This window comes from Anomaloglossus baeobatrachus, chromosome 3 (genome assembly GCF_048569485.1).
Source record: "Anomaloglossus baeobatrachus isolate aAnoBae1 chromosome 3, aAnoBae1.hap1, whole genome shotgun sequence".
Classification (NCBI taxonomy): Eukaryota; Metazoa; Chordata; class Amphibia; order Anura; family Aromobatidae; genus Anomaloglossus; species Anomaloglossus baeobatrachus.
This window is the reverse complement of record NC_134355.1, coordinates 287544861-287564368: the sequence shown is the minus strand read 5'-3', so window position 1 is coordinate 287564368 and position 19508 is coordinate 287544861. Positions and strand designations below refer to the sequence as shown.

Genomic DNA, 19508 nt, shown 5'->3' with positions numbered 1-19508 from the left:
TTCACTGTGTGTGTTTATTATCTTTAACTTGCCGGTTAATCATTGGGGGTGACTCATAGACGCCTGCAATGATTAATCTTGGGCTTATTGGCAGCTATGGGCTGCCATTAACTCCTTATTACCCCGATTGCCAATGCACCAGGGCAAATAGGGAAGAGCCGTGTAGAGTCCCAGAACTGTCGCATCTATTGTATGCGTCAATTCTGGGCTGCTGCTGGCTGATATTGGTAGGCTGGGGGGCTCCCCATAACATGGGCCTCCCCATCCTGAGAATACCAGCCTTCTGCCGTATGGCTTTATCTTGGCTGGAATAAAAATTGCTGGGGACCGCACGCCATTTTTTTTAATTCATTATTTATTTATTTCACTGCACGGTATAGACCCGCCCACCGGCTGCTGTGATTGGGTGCAGTGAGACAGCTGTCACTCAGCGTGTGGGTGTGTCTCACTGCAACCAATCATAGGCGCCGGTGGGCGGGGGAAGCAGGGAATAGTAGATTGATTAATGAGTGCCCGGTATTTTCAAAAGAATTGAAGCCACGTATTTTCGGCACTGCTGTTCCTCGCCGCGCTGGTGATCGGGGATTGGTAAGTATGAGCCGGGGGAAGAAAAAGACCGAGCGCCAATGTAAGTATGACTGAGAACAGCAGAAAAAAAGGTAAGTAGACTGACTTTATTAAAAAAGAAAAAAAAAATAGATCGCTGGTTTAAAAACGCACACCGACGAAACGTGATGAATACGGACATACTCCGTGTGCGGTCCGTGCAGGCACGGACCCATAGACTATAGCGGGTCCGTGCCTGCGTGCTGCCAGCCAAAAATGGACATGTCGTCCGTGTAGAAAACCGCACACACGTACGTACGACACAGACACACGTTCCGTGTGATTTTACGTGTGTGTGCCATCACCCATTGAATAACATGGGTCTCCGTGTCTCCGGTACGTGCAAAAACATACCAAACACGTACTGGAAACACGGATTTGTGTTGCAGGCCATAAACACTGAAGCAGCCGACACGTCAGAAATTGCTGGAACCCAACTTGAGCGGCACTGATGACAGAAGACTGTGGCAGTTGAGTGTAAGACAGGGGGCAGGGAACTTCGATTTAAAGCACCACTCCAGAAGTGACATAAAAATAAATCCTGAAGTGGTGGTTTAAGAAAAAATAAAAACACCCTTTGTTTCATCTGCATAGTAAAATGCCACATTGGAAGTCAAGTGGAATGATAATGCATTTAGATTATGTAACAGTCTGTTGAGGCTCGGGTAACCAAGGAAAGGGCTTCTTGGTTACCCGATATTTACATTGGTTACCAGCGTCCGCAGAAGCCGGCTCCTGCTCACTGCACATTCAGTTGTTGCTCTGTCGCTGTCACACACAGCGATGTGTGCTTCACAGCGGGAGAGCAACAACTAAAAAATGGTCCAGGACATTCAGCAACAACCAGCGACCTCACAGCAGGGGCCAGGTTGTTGCTGGATGTCACACACAGCAACATCGCTAGCAAGTTGTGCCTCAGCAGCGATGTTGCTAGCGATGTTGCTTAGTGTGACGGTACCTTAAGACTGTTGCACTGTTGAAAAGCTTCAAGGTTCCACTTATCTCACAATGTGGCATTTTACTATGAAGATGAAATAAAATAAGCTTATATTTTTTCTTAAAACCTTCCTCTAGTGTTAGGGTCGTGACAAACCCGTTTTAAGTTTTAAATGCATACAAATTCTACATACATTTGTTTATTGCATCAAGACTTTTTGACTTTTTCTGGAACTTATTTTTAAACAAAATACAATAAAATAAAACTATTTTACTAAATTGTAAAATGCTCTTATTAAAATGATAACATTTGTGTTGTTGGGGTCAATTTCAACCCAGGTCTAATATAAGAGTAAAAAAACAATAATAAGTCCCAAAACTGAACTCATAAACACATAAACACAATATAAACCAACAGCCCACAGCCAGCTCTATCTCCAACAACTTGAGTTAGGGACATGTCCAGGCATGTATGGCCAAATCAGCTTACAGTTGGTACTTTGCAGAGTATACATCTTCAGTTTACACCATGCAACAATGAGGAGAAGATTAGATGCAAGCCAAATTCTGGATTATATCTTGGATGATAATGAATCAGAGGACACACAGCAGCAAACTGATACAGATGAACAGGTTTCTGAGGAGGAAGATGATGTGGAGTATCAACCGGAAGACACAGACAGTTCTGATCAGTCTGATGAGGAGGTCACCGGTGCTGAAGCTGCTCCCGCTAAAAGATTCAAATCCAAAAGTGGCAAGATCAGTTGGAGCTCAGTACCTCCAGATGTACCTGGCAGGGCAGATGCTGCAAATGTCATAAAAATGACCCCTGGGATCACAAGGTTTGCTGTGACAAGAGTAAAGCTGGGTTCACACTAAGCGACAGCGACAACGACGTCGCTGTTACGTCACCATTTTCTGTGACGTAACAGCGACCTTGTAAGTCGCTGTTATGATCGCTGCTTAGCTGTCAAACACAGCGACGCAGCAGCGATCATAACGTCGCTACATGTGCAGAGAGCAGGGAGCCGCGCTTAGCGCTGGCTCCTTGCTCTCCTAGGTACAGTACACATCGGGTTAATTAACCCGATGTGTACTGCAGCTACATGTCGCAGTGCAGAGAGCAGGGAGCCGCGCACACTGCTTAGCGCTGGCTCCTTGCTCTCCTTGCTACAGTATACATCGGGTTAATTACACGATGTGTACTGCAGCCACATGTGCACAGAGCAGGAGCCGGCGCTGGCAGCAAGGGCGGAGGCTGGTAACGAAGGTAAATATCGGGTAACCAGGGAAAGGTCTTCCCTTGGTTACCCGATGTTTACGCTGGTTACAGCTTACCGCAGCTGCCAGACGCCGGCTCCTGCTCCCTTCTCGCTTCATTTCGTCGCTCTCTCGCTGTCACACACAGCAATGTGTGTGTCACAGCGGGAGAGTGACGACCAAAAAATGAAGCTGGACATTCAGCAACGACCGGCGACCTCACAGCAGGGGCCAGGTCATTGCTGGATGTCACACACAGCGACAGCGACGGGACGTCGCTGCAACGTCACAGAAAATGGTGACGTAGCAGCGACGTCGTTGTCGTTGTCGCTGTGTGTGACACCAGCTTTAGTGACATCAAGATATGTTTTGATCTGTTTATGCCATTGTCAATAAAAAAAAGTCATTATTGCTATGACAAACCTTGAAGGAAAAAAAGTCCACGGCAACATGTGGAATGACCTTCATGATGATGACCTGGATGCCTACATTGGTGTTCTTCTCCTTGCTGGAGTGTACAAATCCTGCAATGAGGCCACTGATCGACAGGCAGGAATATTTTCTGGGCAGCAATGTCACTTCAAAAGTTTCAAATGATATCAAGAGTCCTCAGATTTGACAACAGAGACACCAGAACAAAATCTGATAAACTTGCTCCCATCAGGGATGTTTGGGAGAAATGGGTGCAGCTCCTTCCACTGATGTTCAACCCAGGGCCAGAAGTGACAGTAGACGAACGTTTTCTCCCTTTCCGCGGAAAATTCCCCTTCCGGCAATACATGCCAAGTAAGCCAGGCAAATACGGCATAAAAATCTGGGCAGCCTGTGATGCAAAAACTAGCTATGCATGGAATCTATAGATTTACACAGGCAAGTCTGCAAGCGGCATCCCTGAAAAAAAAACAAGGAAAATGTGTAGTCCTCGATATGACTACTGGACTGCAGGGTCACAACATTACTTGTGACAATTTTTTTACCAGCTATGACCTTCGACAAGAACTTCTCAGGAGGAAGATCACCATGGTGGGCACAGTGGAAAAAAAACAAACCTGAGCTGCCCGCTGAATTGTTGCAGATGAAGGACAGGGCTCCACTTTCCTCAAAGTTTGTTTTTACAGACACCACCACTGCTGTTTCATACTGCCCCAAAAAACTACGGAATGTGGTACTGATGTCCACACTTTACAAAGATGCAGCTGTGTCATCAGGAAGTGACAAAAAGCCCAGAATCATCCTGGACTGTAACAAAAACAAAGGAGGAGTGGACAACCTGGACAAGATGACTGCCACCTACACTTGCCAGTGAATGACTAGGAGATGGCCAATGGTTGTATTTTCAAACATCCTTGATGTGTCAGCATACAATGCATTTGTGTTGTGGACCCATATTCACCAAGGATGGAATTCAAAGAAAAAAAAACAAGCGCAGGATGTTTCTTGAGGAACTAGGAAAATCTCTTGTCAGGGCGCACATTGACCAAAGGGGACGAGTGCCCCGAGACCCAGCCGCTGCAGCCTTGGTCCGTCAACTCCAGAGCTCAACAAGTGCTTCGCCCACACCCACAGCAACATAAAGAGCATCATCACTAGCATCCTTCTCAACCAGCCCTGCCTCAACATCAACCACAACAGCCACAACCCCAGTGAGACCACCATAAGCTATTTTTTTGTGCATTGTTTCTGGAGCTAACTAGTTTACTGTGGCTTTCAATATATGAAATTAAGAGCTTGTGCACAAAGTGCACTTTTTTTATGCATTTTTTGAGAAATCTGCACCAAAATCTACATGTCTATCCTGAAGCGTGCAAAGTCTTTGAGAATTAGAAGTGCTGTGCCCACATTGCTTTTTTCTCCTTGCTGATTTGATGCAGAAAAAAATCTGCAGCATGTCAATTGCTGGGTCGTTTTTGACTGCAATTTTTAGCCCTTATAGAGTAGTGTTGAGCGAGTAGTCGACTATTCGTACTCGCTATGCTGTTAGCGAGTGCTGTCCACAACTCGCACATTCATTATGAGTAGCGGGCGCAATGTAAATAAATGGGAAATACTTGCTAAGTAGAGAGTAACCCGAAAGCCGTACTATTCTCTACTCGCACGAAAAGTACGGCTTTCGGGTTACTCGCTACTTAACAAGTATTTCCCTTTGACTTACATTGTGCCTGCTACCCATAACGAATATGTGAGTAGCTAACAGCATAGTGAGTATGAATAGTTAACTACTCGCTCAACACTACCTTCCAGCCATTGACTTCACAAAAAAAATCGCATGGGAAAAAAGAACACCAAAAATGCATCAAAACTGCATGCGATTTTTGGAGCATTTTTCTACCAGAAGGTGCAGATTTGATGCAGAAAATTTCTGCTCCAAATCTGCAGCGTGTGCACATACCCTAACTCTCACTCATATCCTTTTTAACAATGTCTAGCTTTTATTCATTACTGAAAAAATATTTTTCCTTTTTTATAGTACACTATCCCATATCTCATGCTATCAATGGGAAAAGATCTTGGTGGCAAAGTCCAAGCATTAAAAACGGGGTGGAATACCACTATGTCACAATAACACTAGATCTCCAACAGGTAAGCTAAGCTCTTATTCATTACTTTTAAAATTATTTAATTATTAAATTGTCTCTTGCTATGAAACTTTTTTTTTCCAAAGAAATGTTACTGTATGTTACTTATTTAGTTTGGAGCTAATCCTGTCTATCCTAAAACACTGAAGAAAGTACCCACATGTTTGTATCTCACAGTCTGTTTACAGACTGTGATTTTAGTCTAGCTGCTTGTCTACTGACTCAAACTAATAACCTCAGCTATGAATAAGACTGTCATTTTATTTGGTCAGGAAATCTAATGCCAGTCCAACTATGATGGTCTATACAATGACCGTGAAATGCAGAAATGTGGAGCTGGCCTAAAATATTCAACTTTGATTATAGCAAAATGGGAGGTTTCCTTATTCAAGCTCCTGTGCAATTAAAGGGGTTTTCACAAGTCAACTTTCTGCAGCTACAGTAACAAAGGGGGATGTTGAAGATAACTAACAATAACAATGATGGAGCAGTTTGTCTCTCCTCCCATATAGCTTTAGCCCCAGAGCCATTCAGAGACTAAAGTAGGCTTTACACGCTGCGAAATCGCTAGCGATGTCACTCGTGAAAGCACCCGCCCCTGTCGTTTGTGCGTCACGGGCAAATTGTTGCCCGTGGCGCACAATATTGCTAGTACCCGTCACACATACCTACCTTCCCAGCTTCCCAGCTTTGGCCAGTTCCTTTGAGCTCAGCTTCCAGAACACTTTGCTCAAAAGTCGACAATGTGCGGTAAGTGTTCGTTTCCAGAAAACCCACTCCTGGCCCTATCACAGCCATGTGAAGTATTGACATGGCTTTGCTTCACCAGGGAAGTCACTGTAAAAAAGTCACAGCATCTGTGTTTGGTTGGAATTACAGATCCTGTCAACCACATCGATATTGTGGTATAAAATAAATAAAGTTGGCGTAGGTGAGCTGGGATTAACCCCTTATTACCATGATTGCCACCGCACCAGGGCAATCAGGAAGAGCCTGGTAAAGTGCCGGAACTAAAACATCTAATGGAAGAGGCAATCCTGGGTGGTAGCAGGCTGCTATTTTTAGGCTGAGAGGCCCAATAACCATGGGTTTCCATAGCCTGAGAATACCAGCCCCCAGCTGTTTTGCTTTATCATGGCTGGGTATCAAAATTGGGGGGACCACATGCCGTTTTTTTAAATTAATTATTTAAATAATTTAAGAAAAAGCATCAGTTCCTTTTATTTTGATATAGAGCCAAGATAAGAACACAACTGGGGGCTGCAGCCTGTAGCCATTGGCTTTGTCTGTGCTAGTATTTATAGATGGGGACCCTATGACAATTTTAGATTCACAGATAATTTCTACGGGTGGGGTCTGACTGCAGCCAATCCGAGACATTAGTGGGCAGGGAAAGCAGTGAATATGTATGAGGGATAATCAACGGCCCTGGAAGTAGCATTTACAGCCATGGGAGCAGTTACAGCCTCCCTGGAGTCTCAGTAAATATGTCCTGCTTTATTTTCTTTCTTTTACAGACCCTCTACACCATTTTACAACACATAATTGTGGCATTTCATTGTATTCAATGGGCTAGGCATGTTCTATGAACTGTTCAGCGAACACCGGGAAGCTCGGTAAAGATTGACAAACCAAACTTTGAAAGGTTCGCTCATTTCTACTGCTGAGTCTCATAGTGACTGCAGCATTCATACAAACTTGTGAGCTGAAGACAAATGGCTATTCTCCTCGTCTTTATTTCATCACCATTAGTGATAAGCGAGCACTAAAATGCTTGGATGCTTGTTACTCGAGGTGAGCAGATGTGATCCTCTGTAAGAGCTCAACTCAAGTAACAAGTATAAATGAAGTCAATAATTGGGCAGTTCGGTTTTCCAGCCACATACAGCCAGTCCTGAACAGAGCATTTTTATGGGGGGATGGCATTTTTTTGGGGGGTGAACATACTAAATCCAAAAATGTTGTTTTAACCTTCAGAGAGTGTGGCTCTCCCTGTGATGCCTGCACACATCATGCTGTGAAGCAAGCCTATGCTTTGTGTTTGCTGTTTCAAGGATGAAAGACCCCCGTTACTCAGCCGGGCTCCGCCAGTACCTGAGCACCCCAATGATAGATTGAATATTGAGCAGTGGCACTCACGCTCACATATTATTAATCACCATGTAACTGCTTAAGCCTATCATTGGCAGCTTGACAGCACTAAGATCATATGCTCGCTGTAACACTGGAGCAAAGTTACAATAAGATATTGAAAGTAATGATTTAACTATTATCGGAATCACACATTGAATATTTGATAACTCTTCTCTTTTGCATATATTGCTAAGTTCATCACTTTGAGATGGAAACTGTTACCAGGTTTTTGCTAGCTCCTCTGAAAGCAGCCGGATGTAGAGGCAGAAACCTTGATTTTTGTGATGAATTACTTATGTTGCTGCAATTTTGATAAAATAACTGTTTTATCCACTGCAGACCTACCAAACCTCTGAATGCTGAGCTCTGTAAGTCCTGGCCCACGCTAGCGATTAAAACAATTATGAACACAAACCACAAACAGCGCAAAAAAGGGTCTTATCTGTGAAAATTTAAAGGATGCAAAAATGAGAGAAGTCTCTCCCCTGGTATGATTGTACCAAACACAACCATGATATGACCCTGAAACGAACCACTGCAGATACCATGGGCCAAAAGCTGAGAAAATGCAAAAGAACCATAGTACAACGTGGTTTCAAAACCTGGGCTGCTTCAGGAAAGCCACTGTGTTTCACCCTGAGGAAGGACTGAGGATCACTCTGAAATGCGTAGACAATAAAAAACATTTTATGTCATCCTGAAAGCATTTAGCTATTTGAATTTTATCCAGATTTTGTACTCTGGTTCATTTGCACACTACCGATTGACAGCTTTCTGTGTACACTGTGCATAGGCAGATAGTTGCCAATCAGTGATGCAGGTGAAGTTATACAGCACTCAAAAATGTGAAGGACTATGTGGCAGCAGGTTTACTAGCCCTCTAGTGATCTCTGTTAGTCTCCTGCTAATAAAACTAGGATTCTATCAAACCAAGCACCTCAGTAATTATAATCAGAAGATATAGGTGAAAAATAAAACAAAAGATCGCACATAGGGTGAGTAAGTGCTGGTAACAAAAGAGATCCAGAAAAATGAACTGTGCTCACCTTGAGAAGCTGTGCCAAGTGAGCACAAATCTACTAATAGTTGAGACACAATGCAACCTCTGTCTTGTATCTATGGTTGAACTTGTCAAGGAACAAAGCCAAGTGATAACATTAATTTATCCAAGTACGGTATTTGTTGGGTAACTCCTAACTAACCTCCATAACAGACCTGGGGCAAGATGTTTAAAATCCTTTCTGTAAAATCTCAAAACGCATTTCTGGACTCAAGAGCTACATTCTCCCCAACTTGAGGTTAGTTGGGAATTACCCAGGAAGTGCTTGGATACAGTAATTAATATATCACTGGAATCACATTGCATTGCTCTCAGGTTAAGTGACAAAAACCTGGCAACAGATTGCCTTTTAAAAAGCTTCCCCTATACTTTGCAATGCCATCCATATGATGTTCTTGTTTTTCGTGGACCCATAGACTTGAATTGGCCCTTGTCATCTGGGTTGAAATAAAATAACTGACATGTCTGCTTGTGACATGTGAAAAGCACCATAGATTTTAATGGATATGTGACGCCCCTGGACTATTTAGGTCGTCACAGGGTATTGCACAAACTATTCTAAACATGTAGTATTCAACCCCCCATGATTCTGGGTCTCTATCCTGCAGTGTTGCCTCCATCAGCATTTCTAGATACACTTTGCACAACACCTGTCAGGCACACCAGTGGGCTGCTTAATCAGAAATAGGGCCACCCACCTAGGGGTCAGACAGGGAAGTGGGAGGTGTCAAGGTGAGTCAGAACAAAAGTAGCTCCCAGTGAGAGAGGAGCTGGGAGTTGGAGCTCCCAGGAGAGAGGAAAACTAGGTTGCAGATGGTGGTCTGGACCTAGAGGAGTCGGACCTCCGGTCGTAGGGGATTGAGGCTAGGTGCCTGGGACCTGTCAAGAAGGACGGTCAGCAGCCTGGTCCTATCACCGGTCTGGGACCAAAGGCACAAGGGGGTACACGGACCCTAGATCAGGGAGAGGTTTCAGGCAACCCGGCAATTAACCTGAGGAGAACGGGGCCTTTATGGACTGTTCCGACCAGCTTCAGAATTGAGGCACTAGCGCAAAGAGGGGGATAGGGCTTTCCTAGCAAGCAGCCCACTGAAATTCCAAGCATGAGCCCTGAGAGCAGGCTCCTCCACTTAGCCACAGTGGGGAGCAGGGCCCGGATAGCTCCAAGCTACCGGACAATAACGGACACTCTAAAATCTAGTGCCAGGAGGCAAGTTACAGACCACCAGCAGCACTGCAGAGGATGGGACCCGGACAAACTCCCCTTTCAGAGGCAGCGGCATTCAGAGACTTGGTTTACCTTGTTGTCAGCGTCTGCTTCATTGCTGAGTGAGTACCCGACTTACCCCTGCACTGTGTCCCCGCATCACCATCCAGAGTCCCGGGGCCTACCCCTACCCGTGGAGGGCAACGTCACCTAGCTGCCCCACTCCATCACCCCGGGTACTCCCAACGACAGCAGCGGTACTCCCAATTACGGCACACCACGGGTGGCATCACGAACTATATCAATTCCCCTGTAAATATCCCCTTTACATTTGAGTGTGGCTCCTAAGCCCCCGGGTCCGGAGACCCTCGAGCCACGAACGGACACTACCCACGGCTCTGAGCGGTTCGATCCGCTGCTGGGGAGGCACAGATACATGATGTATCCATGAAAAAAAAGGAATCCACACGTCCAAGCTTTAGTGAGTATCTTTTTGTTGTTCTGGCATATTTAAGCTGAATAGTTTTAGTTATCTTCCCTGTGAACTGCAATTTGTGTGCCCTATTGTCTTCCAAACAAGCGTAGTTTCATGCAGTACTATTATGAAGTTTTCATTATGAAGCAGTTCTCTTTCCTTAGAGATGGTTTTCTACATGTAAGACAACTGCATTAGTTTTCTTTTTGTTTTTCTTTTTGGATTGGTAGAAGTAGCACCGCTATTAGTAAAGCATTATTACAGATAGAAACTTCCCAAAAGTCAGGATTGCAGAGCAACATCATTTCTTGTTCATCTATCAAAGTCCCTTAAACACTCAAGGCCTATTGTCTTAGTATCAGAGAAACGAGGAATAAAAGATCATTTAGCAAGTGAATTCCTAGAACATTTGGCAAATCTAAGACATTGTTTAGAATATTCAACTAGCTATTAATGCAGAATCTTGGCATCAGTCTTCAGAATGTGAAGAGTTTCAAGAATGTATTGTAGCGAACAATATTTTCCTTTGTTTTCTTCTTATCCTTTGTAGTTAAAAAAAAAATGGATTTTCTCTTTAGAAATGTATCGGATGACATTTGCAATGTTTTCATCTATGTCTTTCATATAATATCTTATATATAATGTCTTTTATATAATGTTTACTTCTTCTTCACACTTTATCATACTTTATATGTATTTCTCTGGCACATTTTCACATCACTAGACTAAAGCCTGCTTTACACCTTACAGTTAAGCATACGATATCGTATGCGATGTAACATGCCCCCATTGTATGTGTGACATTCAATTTGTTGACCGTGTCGCACAAACGATTAATTGCCATCACACGTACTTACTCTTCCATACGACCTCGATGTGGGCGGCGAACATCTACTTCCTGGAGTGGGAGGGACGTTCGGCGTCACCGTGACGTCACACGGCAGCCGGCCAATAGAAGCGGAGGGGCGGAGATGAGCGGGACGTAAACATCCGTAAACACACGTAAAACGGGAGTCGCGTGACGCAGGTAAGATCTGTTCATCGTTCCCGGGGTGTCACACACTGCGATGTGTGCTGCCTCGGGAACATTGAACAACCCGACGTGCAATTTTTAGCAAATGAACGATGTGTATCAAGTTTTCTTTGCTAAAAGATGCAGATTTGGTGCAGAAATTTCTAAACCAGACTTATATGGGGATTCCTGCACCTAATCTGCATATTCTAACAAACAAATGCATCAAAACACAATGTGATTTTGATTCAATAATAATGACATTTTTTGCCAATAGATGCACGTTTGTTTCAGGAATTTGATGCATAAATTGTTGCCCCAAATCTGCGTCTCTTGGCAAAAAAAATACACAAAAACGCTTTTGACACCATTTTGTGTTGTTTTCTGCCAGGAGATGCAAATTTGGTGCTGAAATGTCTGCACCAGATTTTTGCATCACATTTTGCATCTATTGGGCTTGAGATCGATGCACGGGTACTAGGTAACCTGCGTGAATCCGAACATTAAGGCACTGTGCCCGCACTGCATAGTTTGACGCGGAATTTGACGCAGATTTTCAGAAATTTTGAAGCCAGCAAAGTCTATGAGAATTCAGAAGTGCTGTGCCCACGTTGAGTATTTTTCCCTTGCGTGTTTGGTGCAGATTTTTTTTTCTGCACCAAAACTGCACCAAATTTGCAAGGAAAAAATAAGCAATGTAGGCACAGCACTTCTGAATTCTCATAGACTTTGGTGGCTTCACAATGGACATGCAGATTTTGCTGCAAATTTCTGAAAATACGCTTCAAAACTACACAGCGTGGGCACTGGGTCTTAGGGTATGTTCCCACGTTGCAGATTTGGATGCAGATCTTCTGCACCAAAAACTGCATCTCTTGGCAGGAAAAACGCTGCTGAAAAAACACGCATTTTATGCCGCGATTTTGCATTTTTTTGTGCTCTTTTATGCATTGTGATAGGAAAAACATTGGAAAAAATGCAGAAACAATTGACATGTCAATTGTTTTTGGGGCAGATTTTTTCTGCACCAAAATCTGCAAAAAAAAATTCTGCAACGTGTGCACAGCACTTCAGGATTCTCATAGACTTTGCAGGGATGCGTTTTCCCTTGCATATTGATTAAAATCTGCAAGAAAAAATGCATTAAAAAATGCAACATCTGCATACAGCCTTACAGCCTTAAGCTACTTTCACACTTGCGCTGGACGGCTTCCATTGCTATCCGCAGCCTTGAGGAATTACGGTAACCATTACAGGAAACCTTTTTATTCCTCATAGACTTCTATTAGCTACGGATAGCAACGGATGGTCTTGCGTTGCATCCGCTGAACGACGCAGCATCATTATTTTGAAGCAGTGTCGGGCGGAAGGAATGCTGCATGTAGCGTTTTTTGTGTCATTAAAATAGCGCACCTTGACAGATTCCATTGGAATCCGCCACGGTGTCTAATGATTGTCTATGGTGGCGGATTCCGCCGCTATGCGCTAAGCGGCGGAATCTGCTGACGGATTTCGTCATGTTCTACTGTGCATGCTCAGCATGTCCAGCAGAACGATCAAAATCGTTTAAAATCACTCCTGGTCTCTCTCCCCCCTCTCCCCCCCTCTCTCATACTCACCGATTACGGGGGCAGCGCTGCACAGTTATCACAAAGCTCCGGCGGCTTTTCCTCTTTTGATAAAGCCGGCCGCTCATTAATCCATCTAGTATTCACTGCTTCCCCCGCCCACCGGTGCCTATGATTGGTTGCAGTCAGACCCGCCCCCACGCTGAGTGACAGCTGTCTCACTGTCAACCAATCACAGCCGCCGGTGGGCGGGTCTATATCGTGCAGTACAATAAATAAATAAATAATTTAAAAAAAGGCGTGCAGTCCCCCCCAAATTTTGATACCAGCCAAGGTAAAGGCATACAGCTGAAGGTTGGTATTCTTAGGATGGGGAGCCCCACGTTATGGGGAGCCCCCCAGCCTAAAAATATCAGCCAGCAGCTGCCCGGAATTGCCGCATCCATTAGATGCGACAGTCCTGGGACTCTACCCGGCTCATCCCGAATTGCCCTGGTGCGGTGGCAATCGGGGTAATAAGGAGTTAATGGCAGCAGCCCATAGCTGCCACTAAGTCCTAGGTTAATCATGGCAGGCGTCTATGAGACACATTCCATGATTAACCTGTAAGTGAAAGTAAATACACACATACACCCGAAAAAATCCTTTATTTGGAATAAAAGACAAATAAAACACCCTCTTTCACCACTTTATTAAAATCCCCAAATACCCCTCCAGGTCCGGCGTAATCCTCACGAGGTCCCGAGACGCATCCAGCTCTGCTACATGAAGCTGACAGGAGCAGCAGTAGAACACGATAGCTCTCTATCAGCTCCATGCAGAAACTGAAGTGAGTCGCGCTGTCAGCGGGAACGCCAGTGAGGTAATGCCTGTGTGTGTGCGGTGATGATGGGTGCGGTAGTGCCTGCATGTGCGGTGATGATGTGGGTGGTAGTGTCGGGATGTGTGTGGTGAAGATGAGGGCTTTAGTGTCGGGATGTGTGCTGTGAAGATGAGGGCTGTAGTATCGGGATGTGTGCGGTGATGATGTGGGCGGTAGTGTCGGGGTGTGTGCGGTGAAGATGAGGGCTCTCTCTCGGCTAAAGAAAACTTAACGCAACGCGTTATTTCACTGGAATCCGTTGCCTTTATTATCACACTTTTTGCAAGGCATCTGTTACATGCGTTACACAATGCATTGTGACGGATGCTGTTCAAGGCAAGTGTGAAAGTAGCCTTACGTCAGTAATTTATACTTTTATATCTAGCATGGGAAATGGCTGCTCTGCTATAAATCTAAAAAGGAAAGATGTGTTAATCGTTGATGCCATCACAGCTTTCTTGTAACGTTTTTTTCGGGATTTCTGTGTACCTGTTTTAGCAGCAGACCATGGATATAGTCCACTGCCTTTCTGCAATCAGTGTTGCTGGATGAGCAAGTATTGATGCATTGCCCATTACTTTGCTCAGGAACTGTTCAATTCTACTCACTGAGCTTCTCTCTGCTTTCGCTGTTACTGAATCTGTCCCTTAGTAGTTCTATTGCTAAACCTACTTTTATAACTGTGGTCTGCATGCCGAATGTTTATCTCGTTATTTGCTATTACTAGAGCATGGAAATGAAAGTGTTCATATTGATTTGACCAGAGATTCTTCTTGAGACTCAAGCTGCAGAACTAAACCATATGACTGTCAGGAAAAGAAGATGTCCAGCAAACCTTATTTTACAGGGAATATGTGAGCTAAGGAAAAGAGAAATGGAGATGAAAGTGTAAAATATTAAAAAAAAAACCATCAAAAACTATACTTGAGAAAGTCTGCCTAGCCAACACAGGCGAGAAATTAACCTGAGGTGTGCATTAGGAAAATAGCTCTGCATTATGAGAGTACAAGGCTTACCAAACAAGTTCACATGGCACCATCCATGGTGCTCAATTGTGTATGAACAGCTTTTAGAGAAATTGCTCTCAACAAAAAGCTACAAAGGTCAGACTTAAATTACAGCAACATTTCAAAACAAAGCTATTGCCTGGAAAGGACATGCAGAGGAGAAAGGATCATAGGAGGTGCAGTACTTTTGGGAACAAAAAAGTATTGAATGCGCTCTTCAAAATAATACACAATAACAAGGTACTTTTTCACAGCTGTTGTACATTCAAGAGTAGATTTTAGAACATGATCGCTTTCTAATTTCAATTTAGGAACACAAATTTGAGCTTATATGTCAGAGAATTGTGGTGTTATGCTGCAGCTGCATATAATCTTATGCTTATACCAGAAAACAGTGCAAGCCTTTCTAAATTACCAAGTGAAAATAGTACATTGCCTAAATTGGCCACATAATTACTGCTTGACACTCTAAAACCCATGATCTCTGCTAGGATTCCAAGTTCAGTTAAGTACTCTAATTTCTCTTTTTTAAGAAACTCTAAAGTTCGGCAGCAAAGTCCTCCATAACACTCATATATATATATAAAAAAAAAAATATATATATATATATATATATATATATATATATATACATATATATATATATATATATATATATATATATGTACTGCTAAAAAATAAAAAGAAAACTACTATATATATTTTTATATATATATATATATATATATATAAAAGAGATGGTTGACCTTAATATCTATCTATATATATATATATAAATATATATATATATATATATATATATATATATATATATATATATATATGCATCTCAATGAATCAGAATATCATTAAAAAGTTAATTTATTTCAGTTTATTTCAGTAATTCAATATTTAGAGGGAGAAGCATATACAGTATTATATGGAGTCATTGCAAGCAGAATAATCTATTTCAAGTGTTTATTTCTGTTAATGTTGATGATTATGGCTTACAGCCAATGAAAACCCAAAGGTCATTATCTCAGAAAATTAGAATAATAACTACAAAACACCTGCAAAGACTCCTTAAGCGTTTAAAATGGTCCCTTAGCATGGTTCAGTAGGCTGCACAATCATGGGGAAGATTGCTGACTTGGCAGATGTCCAGAAGGCAGTCATTGATACACTCCACAAGGAGGGTAAGCCACAAAAGGTCATTCATTGCTGAAAATGAACGAAAACAATATTCACAGGATAGCATCAAGCAGGGTTTAACAAATAATAATGAAAATCCTTTAAAAAAACTTTAGTTTATTAAATGTCAATTTAAAAACAACCCAAGTACACAGCTGTGTGTGATATCTGTGGTTATGATCTGTGGCTTCTACATTTGATAACCCTGGGATAATCTGGTACCTGGCTCGTAGTTTATTCTACTTGTGCCCTTCATAGTTGGGTCATTTGTGTTTGTGGTGTGTATTTCCTTTGGGTTGTTTTTAAATTGACATTTAATAAACTAAAGATTTTTTAAGGGATTTTCATTATTATTTGTTAACCCCACAAAAAGTCATTGCTAAAGAAGCTGGCTGTTGTATCCAAGCATACTAATGGAAAGTTGAGTAGAAGGAAAAAGTGTGCTAGAAAAAGGTGCACAAGCAACCAGGATGACCACAGACTTGACAGGATTGTTAAGAAAAGGCCATTCAAAAATTTGGGGGAGAGTCACAAGGAGTGGACTGCTGTTGTCGTCAGTACTTCAAGAGCCACCACACACAGACGTATCCAGGAAATGGGCTACAATTGTCTAATTTCTTGTGTCAAGCCACTCATGATCAATAGACAACGCCAGAAGCATCTTACCTGAGTCAAGGAGAAAAAAACTGGACTGTTGTTCAGTGGTCAAAGGTTTTGTTTTCAGATGAAAGTAAATTTTGCATTTCATTTGGAAATCAAGGTCCCAGAGTCTGAAGGAAGAGTGGAGAGGCCACAATCCAAGCTGCTTGAGGTCTAGTGTGAAGTCTTCACAATCAGTGATGGTTTGGGGAGCCATGTCATCTGCTGGTGTAGGTCCATTGTGTGTTACCAAGACCAAAGTCAGAGCAGCCGTCTACCAGGAAATTTTACAGCACTTCATGCTTCCCTCTGCTGACAAGCTTTTTGAATATGGAAATGTCATTTTTCAGCAGGACTTATCACCTGTCAACACTGCCAAAACTACCAATACCTGGTTTAATAACTACAGTATCACTGTGCTTAATTGGTCAACAAACTCGTCTGATCTAAAACCCATAAAGAATCTATAGGGTATTGTCAAGAGGAAAAGGAGAGACACCAAACCCAACAATGCAGATGAGCTGAAGGCTGCTATGAAAGCAACCTGGGCTTCCATAACACCTCAGCAGTGTCACAGGCTGATCGCCTCCATGCCACGCCACATTGATGCAGTAATTCATTCAAAAGGAGCCCTGACCAAGTATTGAGTGCATTTACTGTATAGACTTTTCAGTAGGTGCCAACATTTCTGACATTAAAAACAACTTTTAGTTTGTCTTATATAATATTCTAATTTTCTGAGATAATGACTTTTGGGTTTTCATTGGCTGTAAGCCATAATCATCAACATTATCAGAAATAAACACTTGAGAGAGATCACTCTGTGTATAATGTTTCTATATAATATATGCAATTCCCTTTTTGTATTGAATTACTGAAATAAATTAACTTTTTGATGATATTCTAATTTATTGAGATGCCTGTGTGTGTGTGTGTGTGTTTGTGTGTGTGTGTGTGTGTGTATGTGTGTGTGTGTATGTGTGTGTGTGTGTGTGTGTGTGTGTCTATAATGAAGGAATATCTACTTCCTTTCCTAATCTTGAATTTAGAAATATATAAAACTATTTCAAAGTAAAGTTTAGGTTTAAAATCAACTATTTTAATGATGGAAGTTTAAAAAAGAAAAAGAAAAATTGAAGCAAATTGTACACCTCGTCTCAAGACACTCAAAGTCTGCAGAGAGAAGACCTGCTGTGTAGGAGGAAACTTACAGAATGACTCAGAATAACTGCCTGCAGAATGCAATGCTTTATTAGTAAATATTATAAAAACAAATCTGAAATATCAAGGTCACAGTCTTATGTGATTAAACAGATTACTTACCTTATGTTCCATTACAAAATTCAATCTTCACAAACAAGTAAATAATGGGAAGTGGAATAATGATGAGTCCTTTCTGATAAGTCTAATGGAGGTATAAATATTGAAGCAAATATGTCATTGATTTTCTCTGAATAGATATTTTGCAACTAAATTTTATTACAATTGCAATTGAAATAATTCAACCCCTGTTATGTTTATTATCAAGATTTGTTATAATGTCCAAACTTATGCTGGTTTCAATAAACAAAACAAGAATAATGTAGTTCAATACAACAATATACAGTTTGTCCACCCATATCAGTGTCCACTGCCATGAACTTGAGAATGGCGGCAGCTATAGGCAATTAGGCATAGAAGTGGTGTCTAGGTATAGTAAATTATTCATGCGCTACGTAATGGAACCACCTATAGCACCACCTGGTGAAAAACAACACAGTTAGCATTTTTATCTCGAGAACGGAACGAGATAGAGAAAAAAAGTGAATTAAAAAATTGTAGGGCATCATCAAATCAATATGAATCGACACGTTGCATACAGAAATGCTATGATATGATACCCATGACCCCCCCAAACATTGAATGCTGGTCACGCATATGGCGCTCATTTAACTTTGAAGCTCAAAGTGGCCACCGTCAGCTGCAATGCACATCTGGACTCTGGACAGCATACTGTATCTTGCTGTACGTTGTGCAATATGGTAAGTGACACATTTGCACAAGCATCTGTAATACGTCGTCGTAGGTCCAGCAATGTTGGTGGAAGGGTCGCATACACCTGCTGTTTGATGTGACCTCACAAAAAGAAGTCCAATGGGTTCAGGTCAGGTGACTACCAGGCTTTGGTATTTCCCTTGTCAAATCGTTAAACTTGCCAAAGAGTTGGATATTGACTAAAGGGCCACTTAATATGGTGGTCATGGTGGTTTCCTAAAAAGAGCCACTCCTTGGCTAGGTCCTTCCTGGAAGGATATCTAGCTAGTTTCTGTGTCGAGACTCCTAACAGAGGTTCCACTGACTTCTTTGATTTGCATATTTCCCAGGGGGCAATGCACCTAGGATTTCACTGTGTTGAGCGCCCTCGTTGGCTGCCGGCAGTGTTTTTTCTGGCTGGTCTCCTTGAGATCAGTGATTGTTTTGTCTTGTTGGTCTACTAGGCATTGCTCCCACCTGGCCAGAATCCTACTCCACACTGATGAGGAGCAATACCCTGAAACAGCTGTCTGTGGATGGATACCTGGTCTTGGTATTTCCCTTGTCATATCTTTAAACTTGTCAAAGAGTTGAATATTGACTAAAAGGGCCACTTAATACGGTGGTTATTGTGGTTTCCTAAAAAGAGCCACTCCTTGGCTAGGTCCTTCCCGGAGGGATATCTGGCTAGTGTCTCTGTCGAGACTCCTAACAGAGGCTCCACGGACTTTTTTTATTTGCATTTTTGAACCTGGTGATTGTGTATGCACAGGTGCTCAGCTGTCACAGCTGAGCGATCATCCATATGCTCTCCCTCTCCTGTACAACCAGGGCCCCACAATGTCATTGCAAAAACCCGAATGTGCCATGGCAACCCAACGTCATCATGATGACCTCTGGGTCAACAACCTATGGCAAGACTTTTGGTCTAAAAGGCTTCGGTCACGGCTCACTACATCATTGACAGATTTCAGAGTAATGAAA

The 19508-nt window shown here is 42.5% G+C and overlaps 1 protein-coding gene across 6 annotated transcripts in view; it reads left to right on the top strand.

The window, feature by feature from the left end:
- Nucleotides 1–19508, top strand: part of LAMA2 (laminin subunit alpha 2) — a 1231414-nt gene that overhangs the window by 250583 nt on the left and 961323 nt on the right. For all 6 annotated transcript variants that reach the window (XM_075339908.1, XM_075339907.1, XM_075339906.1 and 3 more), the window contains exon 3: nt 5270–5382. In XM_075339908.1, coding sequence (XP_075196023.1) covers nt 5270–5382 — 113 coding nt within the window. The remainder of the gene's footprint in view (nt 1–5269; nt 5383–19508) is intronic.